Source organism: Sorex araneus, chromosome 7 (assembly GCF_027595985.1).
Source record: "Sorex araneus isolate mSorAra2 chromosome 7, mSorAra2.pri, whole genome shotgun sequence".
NCBI classification, from domain to species: domain Eukaryota; kingdom Metazoa; phylum Chordata; class Mammalia; order Eulipotyphla; family Soricidae; genus Sorex; species Sorex araneus.
In genome coordinates, this window is record NC_073308.1 from 60,837,560 (window position 1) to 60,853,121 (window position 15,562).

A 15,562-nucleotide genomic window follows, 5' to 3' on the forward strand; every position below is an offset into this window, starting at 1 on the left:
CAAATTAGACAATAACCAAATAAAATCTGTTTCATAAGTATTGTTTCAGATTCATAATGTATAACGAAAAATTACCCACTAGCTGTCTATTCTCTTTTTAAAATGAGTTGATCAACAATCTCAAATTGGCTCATATTTAGCCCTTCACAATTAAAAAGGACCAACTACATTTATTTCCCCTAATATATCACTCAAGCCATCATTCATGTTCTCTTGGCCCTCGAGTGGCTAGGAGCTGAAAAGCTGATTTGTTACTTTCTTTAGAGCCTGAGAATATGTGACCAGTGAACCTGAATCTAGCAAAACTGATTTGTGGTAAAATATATATGTTTATTATTATTATTATTTTGCTTTTTTTGGATCACACCCAGCAATGCACAGGGGTTACTCCTGGCTCTGCATTCAGGAATTACCCCTGGCAGTGCTCAGGGGACCATATGGGATGCTGGGAATTGAACCTGGGTCGGCCGTGTGCAAGGCAAACGCCCTACCCGCTGTGCTATTGCTCCAGCCCCTATATATGTTTAATTTTGCTTCAAATTCTTTCTGAGGGCTGGAGAGATGGTTCAAAGGGCTGGAATGCATGCTCTGAACATGCATGCAGGAACCCTGGATCTTATCCCCGGCACTGCATGGACCCCAGAGCACAGTCTAGAGTGACTCCTGAACAGTCCACACACACAACACACACTACCACCACCACCAAAATCTTTTTAAAATTCTGCCTTTTAAGAAAATCCTTGGGGCTGGAGCAATAGCACAGCGGGTGGGGCGTTTGCCTTGCACGCGGCCGACCCGGATTCGATTCCCAGCATCCCATATGGTCCCCTGAGCACCGCCGGGAGTAATTCCTGAGTGTAAAGCCAGGAGTAACCCCTGTGCATCGCCGGGTGTGACCCAAAAAGCAAAAAAAAAAAAAAAAAAAGAAAGAAAGAAAGAAAATCCTTGCCCATAATGGGAAGCTCCATTATGTAGTGACCCACATCCCTGAGTTCCGAATGGATCTTCCTTTCCTTTATGCTGCACTTCCTCTCCCCCTTCCCCTCTCCTTCCCCGTCCTTCTTCACTTTGTGCTTCTCTCTCCCAGTTTATCTTTGTAGCTTTCTTTCCCCCTCTCCCTCTTTCTTTCCCACTCTCATTTCCTAATTGAAAGTATTTACATATAAAAAATTCTTGTTTTCCAAATTTATACCATTTTATTTTCATTTTATGTTATTTGAGAGTTCCTGTTACTTCAGATCCTTACCAATTTTTGGCTTTGTCAATACATTGGTAGTGTTAGTTGAGACATGTAGGGTTATTTCTTTCTCTTTTTTTTGATTTTTGGGTCACACCTGGCAATACACAGGGGTTACTCCTGGCTCTGCACTCAGGAATTACTCCTGGCAATGCTCAGGGGACCATATGGGATGCTGGGAATCAAACCCAGGTCGGCCATGTGCAAGGCAAACGCCCTACCCACTGTGCTATTGCTCCAGCCCCTAATACAAAATATAGTAGTGCAAACAGGGTACTAAGAACTAATGACACCGATAATTTCTTGACCTTGACTCCAAGACGTTAGCACAAAGAAGCTTACCACCATTCTCAGCATAATTATGAAATTAATCACCCACTAAAAATGAGCGTTTCAATATTTAATGTTAAGGAAGTATTACTAAAATTTGGGGAAACAAAAAATAAGATAAAGAATTTTGGAGGCATATTAATAGGACTGATGATTTAAATCTTTTTAAGAAGCATTTGAGGAGCTGGATCGATAGCACAACGTTGGGCATTTGCCTTGCACTCGGCCGACCCGGGTTCGAGTCCCAGCATCCCATATGGTCCCCTGAGCACCACCAGGAGTAATTCTTGAGTGCATTAGCCAGGAATAACCCCTGAGCATCGCCAGATGTGACCCAAAAAGAGCAAAAATGTAAAATTTTTTAAAAAAGCATTTGAGATACATGGCAAATAGATTTTTCACATCAACTAATTTGCCTAAAAATAATTGTGGAAGAGAAAGTGAAAGTAATGTGTAATGTCTGACATTTTACTCAATTTATGTACAGAAAACAGCCTGTCCCATTTAATGGATGCAGACAAAACAAACTCCTGGCAATGTTACTCAATGTTTCCTTCTTCCCAGAAAAAGCAAAACAGAGCTTTCCTGTTCATTTACCCACATATGCCATACCCCCCAGCCCCACAGGTATGATGTAAAGGTCATGGAGTGAGTTGCATTACAGAAGAGGAGCGCTAAGTCTCACACTTTCTTAGTAAGTAGAAACAATGCAACTCTTTTACTAGGGGGAGATGTTACCTCACTCCTTCAGGTTACTCAGGAGGATGCAAACTCACCGTGAGAAATGGCCCCAGGGACAGGCAGGGGATTAAATTGTTGGTGCTCAACAAGAACAAGAAGTGCAGGAACCTCTGTGTCTCCACAGTTCACTCTTCGGCCTAAGAACTTGCATTGTTGCATGAGTATATTTCTTTGTCTGCCACTGAATAATCTAACCCACAGAGATGTGAATCAGAAACACCCTGTTTCATGCAACATTTCAACATTTAATTAAGGTTATTATCAGTAAAGATTAGAAACAGCAGATGATGCCAACCAGCTCTGGTCCCAGAATAAACCAACTGTGATTAAATCCAGAGAGAAGTGGGACGTCTTGTTTTAGGCAGCCACAATGGACTCTAAATCCAGGCTATTCATTCTGACCTGTCCAAGTGAGTTTAAATGATCTGCTAATCTCTGGCACAAGCACTACATGGACTGAAAAGCACCCTCTGTCCCCAAAGGAGTGACAGCTCATGAGCCCCTCCCCGCTTTCCTGACCTTAAAAAGGTACCCTTCACTCTAGTCTGGATTTATTGTTAAGCCTGATTGGAACTTCTCACATTGATTTTGTTGTCACATGGGCAGTGCCACCAAATACTACCAAATACTTGGGTTTCAGTGCCATTTTGATTAGTGCTCTTGGTTACTCAGAGAATAGAAAACGTCATCAGCCAGGTCAAGTCAAGGTGATATGGGCATGTGAGTTGACAGTGTCGTCTGGGAGCCGCTGCTGCTGACTTCAGCCACATCAGAATCATTCTGTTCTAGGGTCCAGTGGCTACATGAGTTTTCCTGTTTTCCTGGCCCACCATCAGAAATGAGACCAAGGACCTGAGAGTAGAGCAGGCAGGGCGCATGCCTGCCTTACTTGTGGCCTCCCAAGTTCTATAACTGGAATCACATGCGGTCCCCCAAACACTGGCAGGAATGGTCCCTGAATGCAGAGCCTAGAAGGCATGACACCCATGAACACTGTGAGGATGCCCCCCGCCCGCCCCCCACACACACACAAATTAAAAAACAAAGAGCAGGTGAGACCATTAACTAAAGCTGCCACTTGATTAGGAGCAGTTCTGGAATCAGGGGTAGTCGCTCTCAGCTAGGGGTCATTATGTGGGAGAAGGTGTTACTGGCATCTAGTGGGAGAGGGTAGTAGAACTGCTAATCGTCTCACAGTGCACATGATAGATTATACTGCATATGGGGCCATAAAGACAGTACAGGGGGTACAGTGCTTGACTTGCGTGTAGTAGACCCCATTTCAATCCCTGGCACCTCACGTGCCTCCATCATGCCAGGGATCACCCACTCCTGAGTACAGTCAAGAATAGCCTTGAGCATCTCCAGGTGTGGTCCGACTTTTCCCCAGCCCCAATCTCCATCGAGCATACCAATAGTGCCAGCGCTGAGAAACCAGAGTGCCTTCATGTGTTAATTGCTCACCTTCCCACACTGCCAAAGTGTCAGTGTTGTTCCCATACAAAATTGGTACCTGAAATTTCATCTTTTCTCCAATTATTCCTTCACCCAAGATATTTTGTTTTTATTTTTATCACCCAGATATCAGCCAACGGGTGAACTTTTCTGGGGAGTGCCTTATCCTATGAGCCAGCTGCTTTTTGCAGGTGTATGAAATAGGGGATTGAGGGTGGTAGCTTCAGAACCCTTTCTAATGCTGAATGGTGCCAGATATCCATCTGGCAGGGAACACGAAATCATTCTCAGTCTCACTACTGACTGCTTAGTGATCTGTTTCTAAAAGTGCCATTATTGCAAATGGTCTGGATAGATGATACATTAGTTTCAAGGGCTACAATTGTGTGGCCAAAGTCAGTTGACAGGACTGGAATTGCAACATTGCATATCAGTAGTAGAGATGGCACATCCAGTCACCCTGAGAAGTATAGTCAGTGCCTGTAATACCACCCCATTTACTGAGAAACAAGCCAACTTTTGGCAGGAGTCAGTCTGGCATTCATGACAGTTCTGAAGGGTGTGCACAGCCCATGAAGACGGATGAGATGCTCTACAATCTGGATGGCACAGGCTTGAACAACAGCTTACAGTACCAGATCTCAGAGAACTTGACCATAGGCATCTTACAACAGACCCAGATAGCTAGCTGCAGTCTGTTTCCTGTAAATGATATCGACAGATGTCTTTCCTTTCTCCATAGCCTTTTGGCTGGTGGTACACAGGTGGCATGCTCTATAGCAGCAAAGGAGACTGGGCATTATACAAGAGAAGGCCAAGTTCCACCCACTGAGCGGTGACATCCATGTTGGTTCTTGTGCAACCAGTGCAGAGACCAAATAACCACGGCAGCATAATTGATACGTTGGCTTATAGCCTACCCTCAGTGGCTTGGGATCCCATTTTACGGGAGCTCTGTGAACTAAGGGCCCCTGAGGGTCATAGCAGTGCTTCAGGTGATGCAGTGGGAGACAGTTTTGAAGAACTGCTCTCACTTCATGAAAAATTCTAAAGCTGCTGCACTTGGGAACACTCCATTCATTCTCTCAATGAAGTGGGCTAAGGCCGTGTCTAACCTCAAAGCATCCGAGGGTGGAGGCCTCCTTTCAGGCCCTCACTGGTGACAGAGACAGCAGTTTTTCCTTGACTGCTAGAGGGATTAACTATTGTGAGTCCCAGAAACTGACTGCATTTGTTTGTGCAGGTCCCTGAGTGTTACTGGCATTTCTCAAACCAAGAGGAATCTGTTGCTGGACATGATCAAACCAGTCAGGTCTAACAAGATAGAAAATTCTGACTTATCAGCAGGGAAAAAAAGAAATAAGTTTTCCCAGAGGAGTGAAGTGATTCTTTTTTTTTCCTGAAAGGGGGGTGGTAGGCAAGTCAGTTCGGGGGCCTCTGATCTACACAGTGAAAAGCTTGAGCATCAGGAAGGACTGATTCTTTATATTAAATCCTGGTCCACCCATGGTAGCAAATGGCAAAAGCATCCCAACTTTCTAAGCATTTTCAGCACGAACATATATGCATGATTCTCGCAATTAGAAGCAGTATTGAATTGGCCCACACAAACATTTCTTGGGCGGGGAGGGGGAGGGCTTGGGCTATATACCCTGGAGTGCTCAGGGCTTACTCCTGGCTCTGCTCACACCAAGTGGTGCTCAGGGACTATAGTATGCTAAGGATCGAACCCATGTCAACAGGAATCAAGACAAATGCCTTAACCCCTGTACTATCTCTTTGCCCTCTAAAGAACAGTTTTGGGTTTGGGAGTTTTTGTCTTTTGGATTTTGGGTTCTGCTCTGTTTTCCATATTGACCCCTGGCGGTGCTGTGTCATATGCAGTGGAAGGGGTCAGTCCCAGTTTCCACTCCCTTAAACATTTAATAAAATTGTCCTTTGTGTTGCTTGGGGTCCATACCCAGTGATGTTTGGGGGATATTCTGGCCCTGCTTTAGGGAACTATATGGGATGCTGGGACTGAACCTGGGAAAGCCGCACACAAGGCAACTGCTCTACATTCTGTGCTACTGCTCCAGCCTCTTTGTTTTGTTGTGGCACTGTAATTTTCAAACTGTTTGTAATGATAGGTTTATGCATACATTTCAACACCACACTCTCCATTTTAGTTTTCATTACAAGCTTCACTGTGATCTACTAGTTGTATTTGAGTGCTTCACTTCCTTATCTACAATGTAACTTTAGTTTTTATTTTTTTAAGACTTTGTTTTGGTTTTTTGGTTTGGTTTTGGGTCACACTTGACTGTGCTCAAGGGTTATTCCTGGCTCTGCACTCAGGAATCACTCCTGGCAGGGCACATATGGAATCCCAGGGATCACGCCCAGGTGGGTCACATACAAGGCAGATGCTCTAACCACTGTATTAATGGCTCCAGCTCTCAATTCAACTTTTTTCTGATAAGGATCAAAAGATAGGGGCTGGAACGATAGCACAGTGGGTAGGGCATTTGCCTTGCACACAACCGACCGAGGTTCGATTTCAAGCATCCCATATGGTCCCCTGAGCACTGCCAGGGGTAATTCCTGAGTGCAGAGCCAGGAGTAACCCTGTGTGACCCAAAAAGCAAATAAATAAATAAATAAAAACAAGTCTTATTTTATTCACCACTATCAAAACCCATTGCAAATGTTCATCTATTAATATTACTTTACAGAAACATTTAATGTATTGCATCTTTCAAGGTGTCTTTTTCAGTAGGTGAAATGTTAGAAAGATGTCACTAATTTGCAGTTTTGCACCTTACTGTGACATGTGTGGGCCACACATGGGGCCTATGCAGCTACTCACCACCCACACTATGTGCAGAGACCATCACTGGGCATGAAAGCCAAAAAAATTAAGGAAAAAATCATTTCTAGCTTGCACATAGGTCATACAAAAACAACAAACTGGGCAGATTTAGATTTAATCCACAGGTATTAGCCAACCTATTGTACTCAAATACAAAACTAAGGTATTTATCACACAGCAGCCACCCCAGATTTGATCTCTAATATGGCATATGGTTACCTGAGCATCAGGAGTGATCCCTGAGGACCCCTGGGTATAGGCCCACAACCAATTTTTTTTAAAGAATTAGAAGCATACTTAAGATACTAATACAAAGGAGAGGAAGGATCTAGTAAAAGTACTTTTAGATACCAAGTACCCAGACCACTAGTAAAAGTACTTTTAGATTCATTCCCGGGTTTCGGCACCAAAAAAAAAAAAAGGTACTTTTAGATACCAAGTACCCAGACCACTCAAGGTACAAGAACTTAGAAAATACTGTTCCCATGAGAACTCCCTGAGGCATGACCAGAAAAGCTTCCCTCACAAAAAGGAACTCCACTTTCTGAATTACATGTGGCCATGGCAAAGCAGGGCTTGGCCACTATCCCCAAACATGTGGCCAACTTGAACCTGTTCCAGTCATTACACTGGTCATGTTGAAAGGATTGTGAAGGTAGTGAGATGACCATGTAATAGTCTCACTTTCATTACATACTTTGCTTTTTCCAGCTTTCAGTGGCCATCTACCTCCCTCCCTTGGCTCATAGACCATCTTCAGATTTTAATGTCAGAGACCAGAGATATACCTCAGAACACTTGACTCACCTGCAAGGCTTAATGTCAGAATCCTCACAATGTATCCCACCCTTTTTTGCTCTTCCACATATAAGAACCAGGGAATCAAAATAGGTCTACCTAATAAATCTACAATACCCTCCTGGCGATTTTTCTCCTTTTTAAATGCACTTTAGTGGTGTTTAGTGCTTAAGCACTAAAGCAAAATCCAGTTTCAAATCTAGTGTTTAGCCACCTATGTCAGTCATGCTTTAACATAAAGGTCTGCAATCACCAGACTTAAAAGATTTCTTTTTTTAAAGCTGGTCTCTTGGGAAGATAACCTGACTAAAGCCAAACAGCTGTTTTCAAATTTTTTGCAACACCTGACTTCGGAGGATAAGTGTTCAGGGGCTGGAGTGATAGCACAGCGGGTAGGGCGTTTGCCTTGCACGCAGCCGACCCGGGTTCGATTCCCAGCACTCCATATCGTCCCCTGAGCACCACCAGGAATAATTCCTGAGTGCAAAGCTAGGAGTAACCCCTGTGCATTGCCGGGTGTGACCCAAAAAGCCAAAACAAACAAACTATCAAATAGTGTTCAGGGTACAAACTGTTTCCAGGATTTCTAATGCCAGGGTCTGACATGGACTAGGAGTAGCTAGAGATGTGGTAATCAATGAGGTTAAGTTTGCGGAAGGTTAACACAGTATTGAATGATGGTACCAACACAAATCAAGGAAAACCAAGAATTGGACCACTGGACTTAGTAAACTTGGTAGTGACAGCTTTCCTAGTAACAAAAGTTGAAATGCCTTCAAAAAGAATTAAAACAAGACAAGTACTGCTGTTACGTTTGGGAAGGATAAAACCTAGGTTAAGAGAACTTGCTTTTTCATAGTATTCTCAAAACTGCTGAACCAGCTTTAGACAAGAGGTGAGATCTGATGCGAAGTGTCCTTGCACAATTCATAAAGGAAAACAGCGAACGTGAACACCTCTTGCAAAGATAGGGCAGGAACAATGGGTTTCTTTTCCTGTATTTAATGACTAAATTTGTCAGCTGAGCAAAAGTGAAAGTTGGAGGCTTGAATAGATGTTCTAGAAAGGAATGGCAGCATAGATGTACCAAATGCAACATAGTATCTGCAACAAAACACCACTCATTTTTCTACTTTGACTTCACAGTGGGGCGTTCGTTCAACTAGAGACAAAAACCCAGCAACTAAAAAAATTTTTTTCTACATTCAGTCTAGCTCCATTCATCCCTGTCGCGTTCAGGGGAATGAGGCCCATTACTGTTACTGTTTTCAGCATATCAAATGCACTACAGGAAGCTTCCAGACACTGCCTTGAGATTCTGCATCACTCTTCAGGCAGCTTTCAGTCTCTGGATCTTAGCTGTTGAAGTGATTACCAGGGCTGGTTTCTGTCAAGCTACTAGAAAACTGGGGGTCTGGGTGGAGAAGGAATGGAGATGTCACTGGAACCCGCTCGAGCAAATTGATGAGCAAGGGGATGACAGAGATTCAGTCTAGCTAGCATAGTGATTATAAAAGTCTGTCCCCTTGAACGCCTGGGAACTTGTTAAAAATCAGTTTTCAAGCCTCATCCTTGAAATGAGAGAGAAACTTGAGTGGAATCAGGATGTGCCATATTTCTTCCCCAGGATTTGAGAAGGTGCTTTTTCATACTAACCATCTCCCTATAAGCACTTTCATTGAGTTTACGTTCTCTGTAACTACTATTAAATCCATGCAATAGATCAAAAACTGTTCCCATTACACAATCTGAATAGCTGATGGCTCACCACCTTTCAAATTACAATTTTTAAGGAAATGGCCTAACACAAGGGGGCCAGGAAGCCCCAGAGCCCCTCTTAGACAACCAGCTGGTGATTCAATACAGGGACCTGAGGATGTGGCACTAGGAGGTTGCTGGCGGCCTTCCGGGCTGCCCCCTATGCTGCTAAGGAAACCAAGCAGGGCCAGGGATTGACCTGCAGTCAGCCATATGCAAGGTATACTTCTCAACCCATCAAATTATCTTCTAAATAATCAGAAATACACCACCAGAAATAAAACTTTTATTTGTTACCAATGAACATCTGAATTTTAAACAGATTCTTGGACTGGAGGTTCGTACCCATCAGCCCGCTCAACTTTAGCGCCTGTCTCATCTCCAGTAGCTTTTCCAGAACTGCTACCTTCACCATGGAGCTCCATGAGTTTTCCCACTGAAAGAAATTTTTAAAATTATCATATTTTCAAACACTGGCCTTCAATATCCATCACCAAAAATTAAAGATCCTTTGGCCTCAAAACAATTACAAATGATTTCTCACTTACATTCAAACTTAGGTTTCTTCAGCATTTTCACTTTTCTAACAAAGACATCATGGAGTGGGTAAATAGACTGGCAAGCCTTTTCTATGTCTTTCCCAATGCTGTCTGGAATCCTGCAAACCAAATACGTTAAAATTCATAAAGTCCGAAGGTTAAATGATCTGAATTATACAACTAGAGTAAATAGCAAAGTATAGCATCTGTAGAAGAGTTGAATCTCATACTCTATTACATACTGTATGGGAACATCAGAAAAATGTTAAATCTTATCACTGGACATCATCTGGGACCGAAACATTTGTCATCACATATTCCCATACATTGACCAGATTATTGTAACATGCTTTCATCTCAGGAATGCAGTCAGACGGGTTCAGACAAGAAACAGGTAACACTCCGCCCTACATCACACTTTCCCTCTTCTAAGAGATGGCAACAAGAAACTCAGAGTTGTGCATGTGCACTGTACAAAGGCAAAAACACTCACAATTTATTGACCACCTCTTTTAAGTCATTCGTCTGCACCTCTCGAGTCATGATCTCCATCATCTTCTTTCGAATCTGGCGAACCTGCTGATGCTGAGCATAAGAGGTCTTCCGGATCTGGTTATTGCGCTTCTTGGTGAAACCAACACAGAAGAGACGAAGCAAATAACCATCGGTAGTCTTGACATCAACATGAGCCTCAATCATGGTCTAAGGGGGAAAAAAGTCACATGCCAGAGTTTATTTACTATTATCAATTTTTTATTACCAACTTTCTTAAGTTCTAATATGAAAAGCTGAAAGGACATGTACTTGTGGCACAATGCAAAGTGTATAAAAAATGCAAGCATTTAAAAAATCAATTTCCTTCCTTCCCAAATCCTCAACCAACTTCTCTACCTCGACCATCTCAACACCAAGGTAAACACCAGTGGAGTTTGAGTGTTGCTTCCAGTGGTGCAGGGGGACCTTGCAAAGCCAGGATTCAAAAGGAATCACACCTGGGACTCCAGCGCTTTGAGCAAGCTTTCCAAATGATGGCATTTCTTAATGTCCTGTATGTCCAAACTAAAGTCTTTCGAAGGATTAACTATTCAATTTCACAGCTAAAACTATCAATCCATTACTAACTAAATTTAAAATCCAGGGGCTGGAGCAATAGCACAGCGGGTAGGGCGTTTGCCTTGCACGCAGCCAACCCGGGTTCAATCCCCAGCATCCCATATGGTCCCCTAAGCACCACCAGGAGTAGAGTGCAGAGTCAGGAGTAACCCTGAGCATTGCTGGGTGTGACCCAAAAATCAAATAAATAAATAAATTCTTAAAACAATCTCTAGTAGCACCAAAATCCTAAATTTCTCGGCATTTTATAAAACACATAGCTTACTGTTGATTAGCCAAAAAACCTAGCTGCAGTAATTTCAGAAATGCAATCACAAAATCTTAAGGGAATGTCAGAAACATGTGACGGTATAATCAGAACCAATCATTTGGGACCGAAACATTTTGTCATCATCCATTCCCATACATAAAATACCCTCAAGATGGTAAGACTGAGCCAAACCAGCCTATTTCCGACAAGATAATACTGTTTACTAAACTTTTATGCCAAGCATTGTTAAGCATGTATTCAGAATCTTAAGACCATATTACCTGTTTTAGAGACAAAATGAAGGCAAGCCTTCCTCACATTAGAAAGGTTACATTTACAATTAGCATCCTGTGCCCTGTGCTGTCCGAGGCAAGATAGATCAGCATGCTCCACCCCTTAAAAGGGTACTAAAGGTTCAAAGATGCCAAGGCTAGGCTAAACTGCAAAACTACCCCTAGACACACCTCCAACTAGCCACGAGCTCAGCAATAAACAAACAAATAAATAAATAGAAACCAAGGTTTGTCATACTGCAATCATACCCTGAATGGCATCCTTGTTGATGCCAAGAGAACCTGGGACTCACCTGCCATTTTTTGACCATGGAGCACATTTTGTCACGGGTGAGGTCCATGCCATGGAAGTTTGTCAGGCAGTTTTTGCCCTGAACATCCTCCGTAATCAGCTTGAATTTCCTAAAAGCAACTTCATCATTCTGCAGATCAGCAAGGCTCACTTCAAATACACGACCCTTGAGGCCATCGGATGCAATTTCTATGGAACAATCGCACGTTAAGAACAGAGACAGACCTACCTACAAAGACAACACTCATGCATAAAATGCAAAGGCCAGGTTAGTTCTAAAGATTCATTTTTAACCCCCCAGACTCTAATGACTTAAGGAGGCAGTGCTCATCTGGGGAGACCAAGCACATTTCTAATTCCAAAAACATCTACAAAACAAGAATCGCAACGAAACAAACACCACTGGAGCCCACGCTGCAATCTGGAGTGGATTATTTCCTTCAAGTGTCCCAACCAAAGGTTTAACAGTGGCAAGACACATGTCCCGGCCATGAAAGGCACGCCTCAAAGAGGGAAAATGTAAACCCAGCTACTACTCACTGGTTCCCTGGGTTCTAGTGACGAGCGTTTTCCCAATGTTTCTTATATTAAACATCGCGGGTGCTTTCACGTCATACCAGTCTTTCTTAGAAAATGGATCAACCCTGGGTTGAGAGGGAACAGAAGAGAACACACATGCGGGTCACTGATTTCTTCTAAATTTTTTAACTCTGCCACGTCGCAGAATCCCGGCCCCAGTCACTTGCCGTCCAGATTGCAAAGTGTCAACGCGCTAAGTCAGACTGGAGTAAACCGCGCAGTTGTGTCGGTAAGAGCCACACTCCCACGGACCGCAGAGTCGCGCCGTGGCTCTTGGGGAGGGGGGTGTCCTTTGAAACTTCCCGATACCGCCCGACCCGAGCAGCGGGAAGGTCGCTTCCAGCCCAGCTCTCGGAACTGCACCTACTGCCCGTGACTCCGCGAGGGCCACGGGCCGACAACACGCAGCACGCGGCGGCATCGGGGCCCCGGGAGAGCGCGTGCCCCGCCCGGGCGAGGAGCAAGCAGGGCGCCAGGCCACCTTTCGGCACTGAACAAGCCGGCGTGCGGCGCACAATCCGCCCGGCATCCCTGCCATCCGCCCCTCGTCACGAGCTACAACCCGCCCGCCGGCCCCAGCACAGCCCCAGGAACGGCGGGGGCCGCCTCAGTCGCCACTTACACTTTCTTCTTGGCTCCTTTTTTACCGCCTTTCGTAAGGCGCTTGTTTTTGCCGACCGCCATGGTGCCGCTCGGAGAGCCAAAAGGGCGGAAGTACAACTCGCGCGAGAACTTACGCGCACGGGGCGGGACGCGCCGGCGACGTGACTTTCGCTCTGACGTCCTTCCGGCCGCAGGAAAATCGCGACAGCTGAAAGAGACTCGAGCCGCGACAGCGCCCTCAGGTGTCGGGAGACCGCGCGGGCCGCCCGTCTCCGCAGGCGGGCGGACAGGCCGCGCTCCTGCGCCTCGGACACCGCCGGGGCGCCGACAGCCGGAAGTAGGTTTCGGCGGAAGGAAACGCCCATTCCACGTCCGCCAACGGCTGAAGCTGGGCTCGTGAGCTTCGCTCCTCACCGTCCCGTGTCTCTGTCAGAACTGGGCTCGGAGTCTCTCCTGACTCAGGTTCCAGTGCTCGTTCTGACCGTCTCCTCGGAAGACAGCCTGGCTCCTCGTCTTTGAAAAGGAAATAGGAAGGCGCGAGATTGTGGGGCTAGGAACTCACGCTCGCTCGGGTGCTCCTCGGGGAACGGGCCGGACCTGCACCTCACACTCCGCGGGAAAGTTACGAGTCCAGAGGAGCAGAGTTTATTTTATAAAGTGCAGGGGCTGGAGCGGTAGCACAGCGGGGAGGGCATTTGCCTTGCACGCGGCCGACCCGGGTTCGATTCTCAGCATCCCTTATGGTCCCCTGAGCACCGCCAGGGGTGGTTCCTGAGTGCATGAGCCAGGAGTAACCCCTGTGCATTGCCGGGTGTGACCTAAAAAGCAAAAAAAAAAAAAGTGCAGTGAGAGGGGCTGGAGCGATAGCACAGCGGGTAGGGCGTTTGCCTTGCCCGCGGCCGACCCGGGTTCGATTTCAGCATCCCTTAAAGTTCCCCGAGCACCGCCAGGAGTAATTCCTGAGTGGTAACCCCTGTGCATCGCCGCATATGACTCAAAAAGCAAATAGATAAATAAATAAATAAAAAGTGCATAAATAAAAAGTGCAGTGAGAGCTCCTGGCGGATTCCACGGGGACTCTTCGCTTTTCCAACAAAAGTTGGAAATACACATCGTGTGTGTGTGCGGTCCTCGATGATGTTTCCTTGTGAGTGTTTTGACAAGCTTCACCTCGCTGGGGACTATGGGAGCTGCCTTCTCTGACGTCCCCAAACGCCACCGGAGACCCTGCCACCTTCTCAAACGCCCCTCGCGAGTCCCCCAGCCCGCCTTGAGTCTCGGAGATTCCCCGCAGCATCTCGATTACTTGAAGGATGGAGCTAAAATCCTAGTTTCTCTTTGCCCTTAGAAGTAGTTGAAATGGTAAATTTTGGTGGTTTTTTTTTAAATTCACTTTATTAAATAATTCTCCAGAACCAAATTGATAGGACAGCGGGTGACATTGCCTTGCACGCAGCTGACTCACGTTCCGGCCCTGGCCGACCCTACTGAGGATAATAATTATTTTGGTTTGGGGGCCAGCCGTACCTTAACTTAGCTATTTGACCCTGCACCCAATTCTGGCATCTAGAAAGATTTCAAATTCCCTTGATGATTCCATTTTCCCTGCCTGTATTTCTTTGCCCTCCTGGCACGGTGATACCTCTGCAGGGACAAGTACAGTTCCAGGTACACTGCCCTCTGCCTTGCTCCCAGGAGACCCAGCAGCACCTGCCAGCAGCTGTTTCCTCCCTAAGCAGCAGAGCTGGCCGGGTTGTCTCTGTCATATTGTGCCCCATCTCTTTTGGGGGGAAATGTGGGTCCTTCCCAGAACTGATTGGTGCCAGGGCCTCACTTGTCCAGAGCAAGTGCTCTTCCGCTGAACCATGTCCCTAGCTGTGTGTCTTATCTTTTAGTGCATAGTAGACCCCATCCAAATGGTTGCAGAATAAACAAATATAATACGACAATATTCGTGAAGTTCCTGATTTTTCAGATCTACTAGATTATTTCAGATTCTCAGAACAATTTTGGAAACCATATTCCTGCATTTTTCTAATTTCACCAGGCTGTAAAGCAGAACAAAAGACAACTGTTAATAGAATTTATTTTTTCTCGCCCCCCCCTTTTTTTTTTCACTTTTTTGGTCACACCTAGCAATGCACAGGGGTTACTCCTGGCTCTGCACTCAGGAATTACTCCTGGCAGTGCTCAGGGGACCTTATGGGATGCTGGGAATTGAACCCGGGTCGGCTGCGTGCAAGGCAAATGCCCTACCCGCTGTGCTATGGCTCAAGCCCTTCCCCCCCTTTTTTTTTTGGCTTTTTGGGTCACACCCAGCCAGTGATACTTGAGGGTTACTCCTCGCTCTGCAGATGCCCAGGGGTCCACATGGGAAGCTGGGAATTGAACCCAGGTCAGTCACATGCAAGGCAAACGCCCTACCCACTACGCTATTACTCCAGCCCTTTATTTTATTTTTTTAAAATGCATTTGGGGGCTGAAGAGATATGAGTGGGTAAGGCAGGTGGCCAATCCAGGTTTGATCTCGGCATCCCATATGGTCCCCTGAGCCCTGACAGGAGTGATCCCTGAGTGCAGAGCCAGGAGTAACTCATGAGCACAGTCAGGTGTGGCCCAGAAACAAAATTGCTCAAAGGACTGGAGTTCATGCATGCATAAGGCCCCATGTTCCATCCCTGCCACTGCAAGTCCCCTCAAATACCAACTGCTGGGGATGTGCG

At 45.6% G+C, this 15,562-nt stretch overlaps 1 protein-coding gene and 2 non-coding genes across 3 annotated transcripts; all 3 read right to left on the reverse strand.

Moving 5' to 3' along the window:
- Positions 1–9,434: 9,434 nt before the first annotated feature.
- RPS3A (ribosomal protein S3A) lies at positions 9,435–13,014 on the reverse strand. Its single transcript, XM_004606182.2, has 6 exons — positions 12,859–13,014; positions 12,198–12,301; positions 11,659–11,846; positions 10,203–10,411; positions 9,719–9,828; positions 9,435–9,606 (listed from the first exon to the last, which is right to left on the reverse strand). The coding sequence occupies exons 1-6, from the start codon at positions 12,918–12,920 to the stop codon at positions 9,485–9,487; spliced, it is 795 nt and encodes a 264-aa protein (XP_004606239.1). The 5' UTR covers positions 12,921–13,014; the 3' UTR covers positions 9,435–9,484.
- Positions 9,960–10,028, reverse strand: LOC129406647 (small nucleolar RNA SNORD73). The gene has a single exon (XR_008631127.1). It is a non-coding gene; the product is annotated as a small nucleolar RNA SNORD73 (small nucleolar RNA).
- LOC129406646 (small nucleolar RNA SNORD73) lies at positions 11,151–11,221 on the reverse strand. The gene has a single exon (XR_008631126.1). It is a non-coding gene; the product is annotated as a small nucleolar RNA SNORD73 (small nucleolar RNA).
- Positions 13,015–15,562: the final 2,548 nt, after the last annotated feature.

Coding starts and splice junctions, on each gene's coding strand:
- RPS3A (XM_004606182.2), bottom strand. CDS start 12,920: ATGGCGGTCGGCAAAAACAAGCGCCTTACGAAAGGCGGTAAAAAAGGA. Junction 12,302..12,858: donor AAAGGAGCCAAGAAGAAAGT/GTAAGTGGCGAC, acceptor CTCTCAACCCAG/GGTTGATCCATTTTCTAAGA. Junction 11,847..12,197: donor CACTAGAACCCAGGGAACCA/GTGAGTAGTAGC, acceptor ATTGTTCCATAG/AAATTGCATCCGATGGCCTC.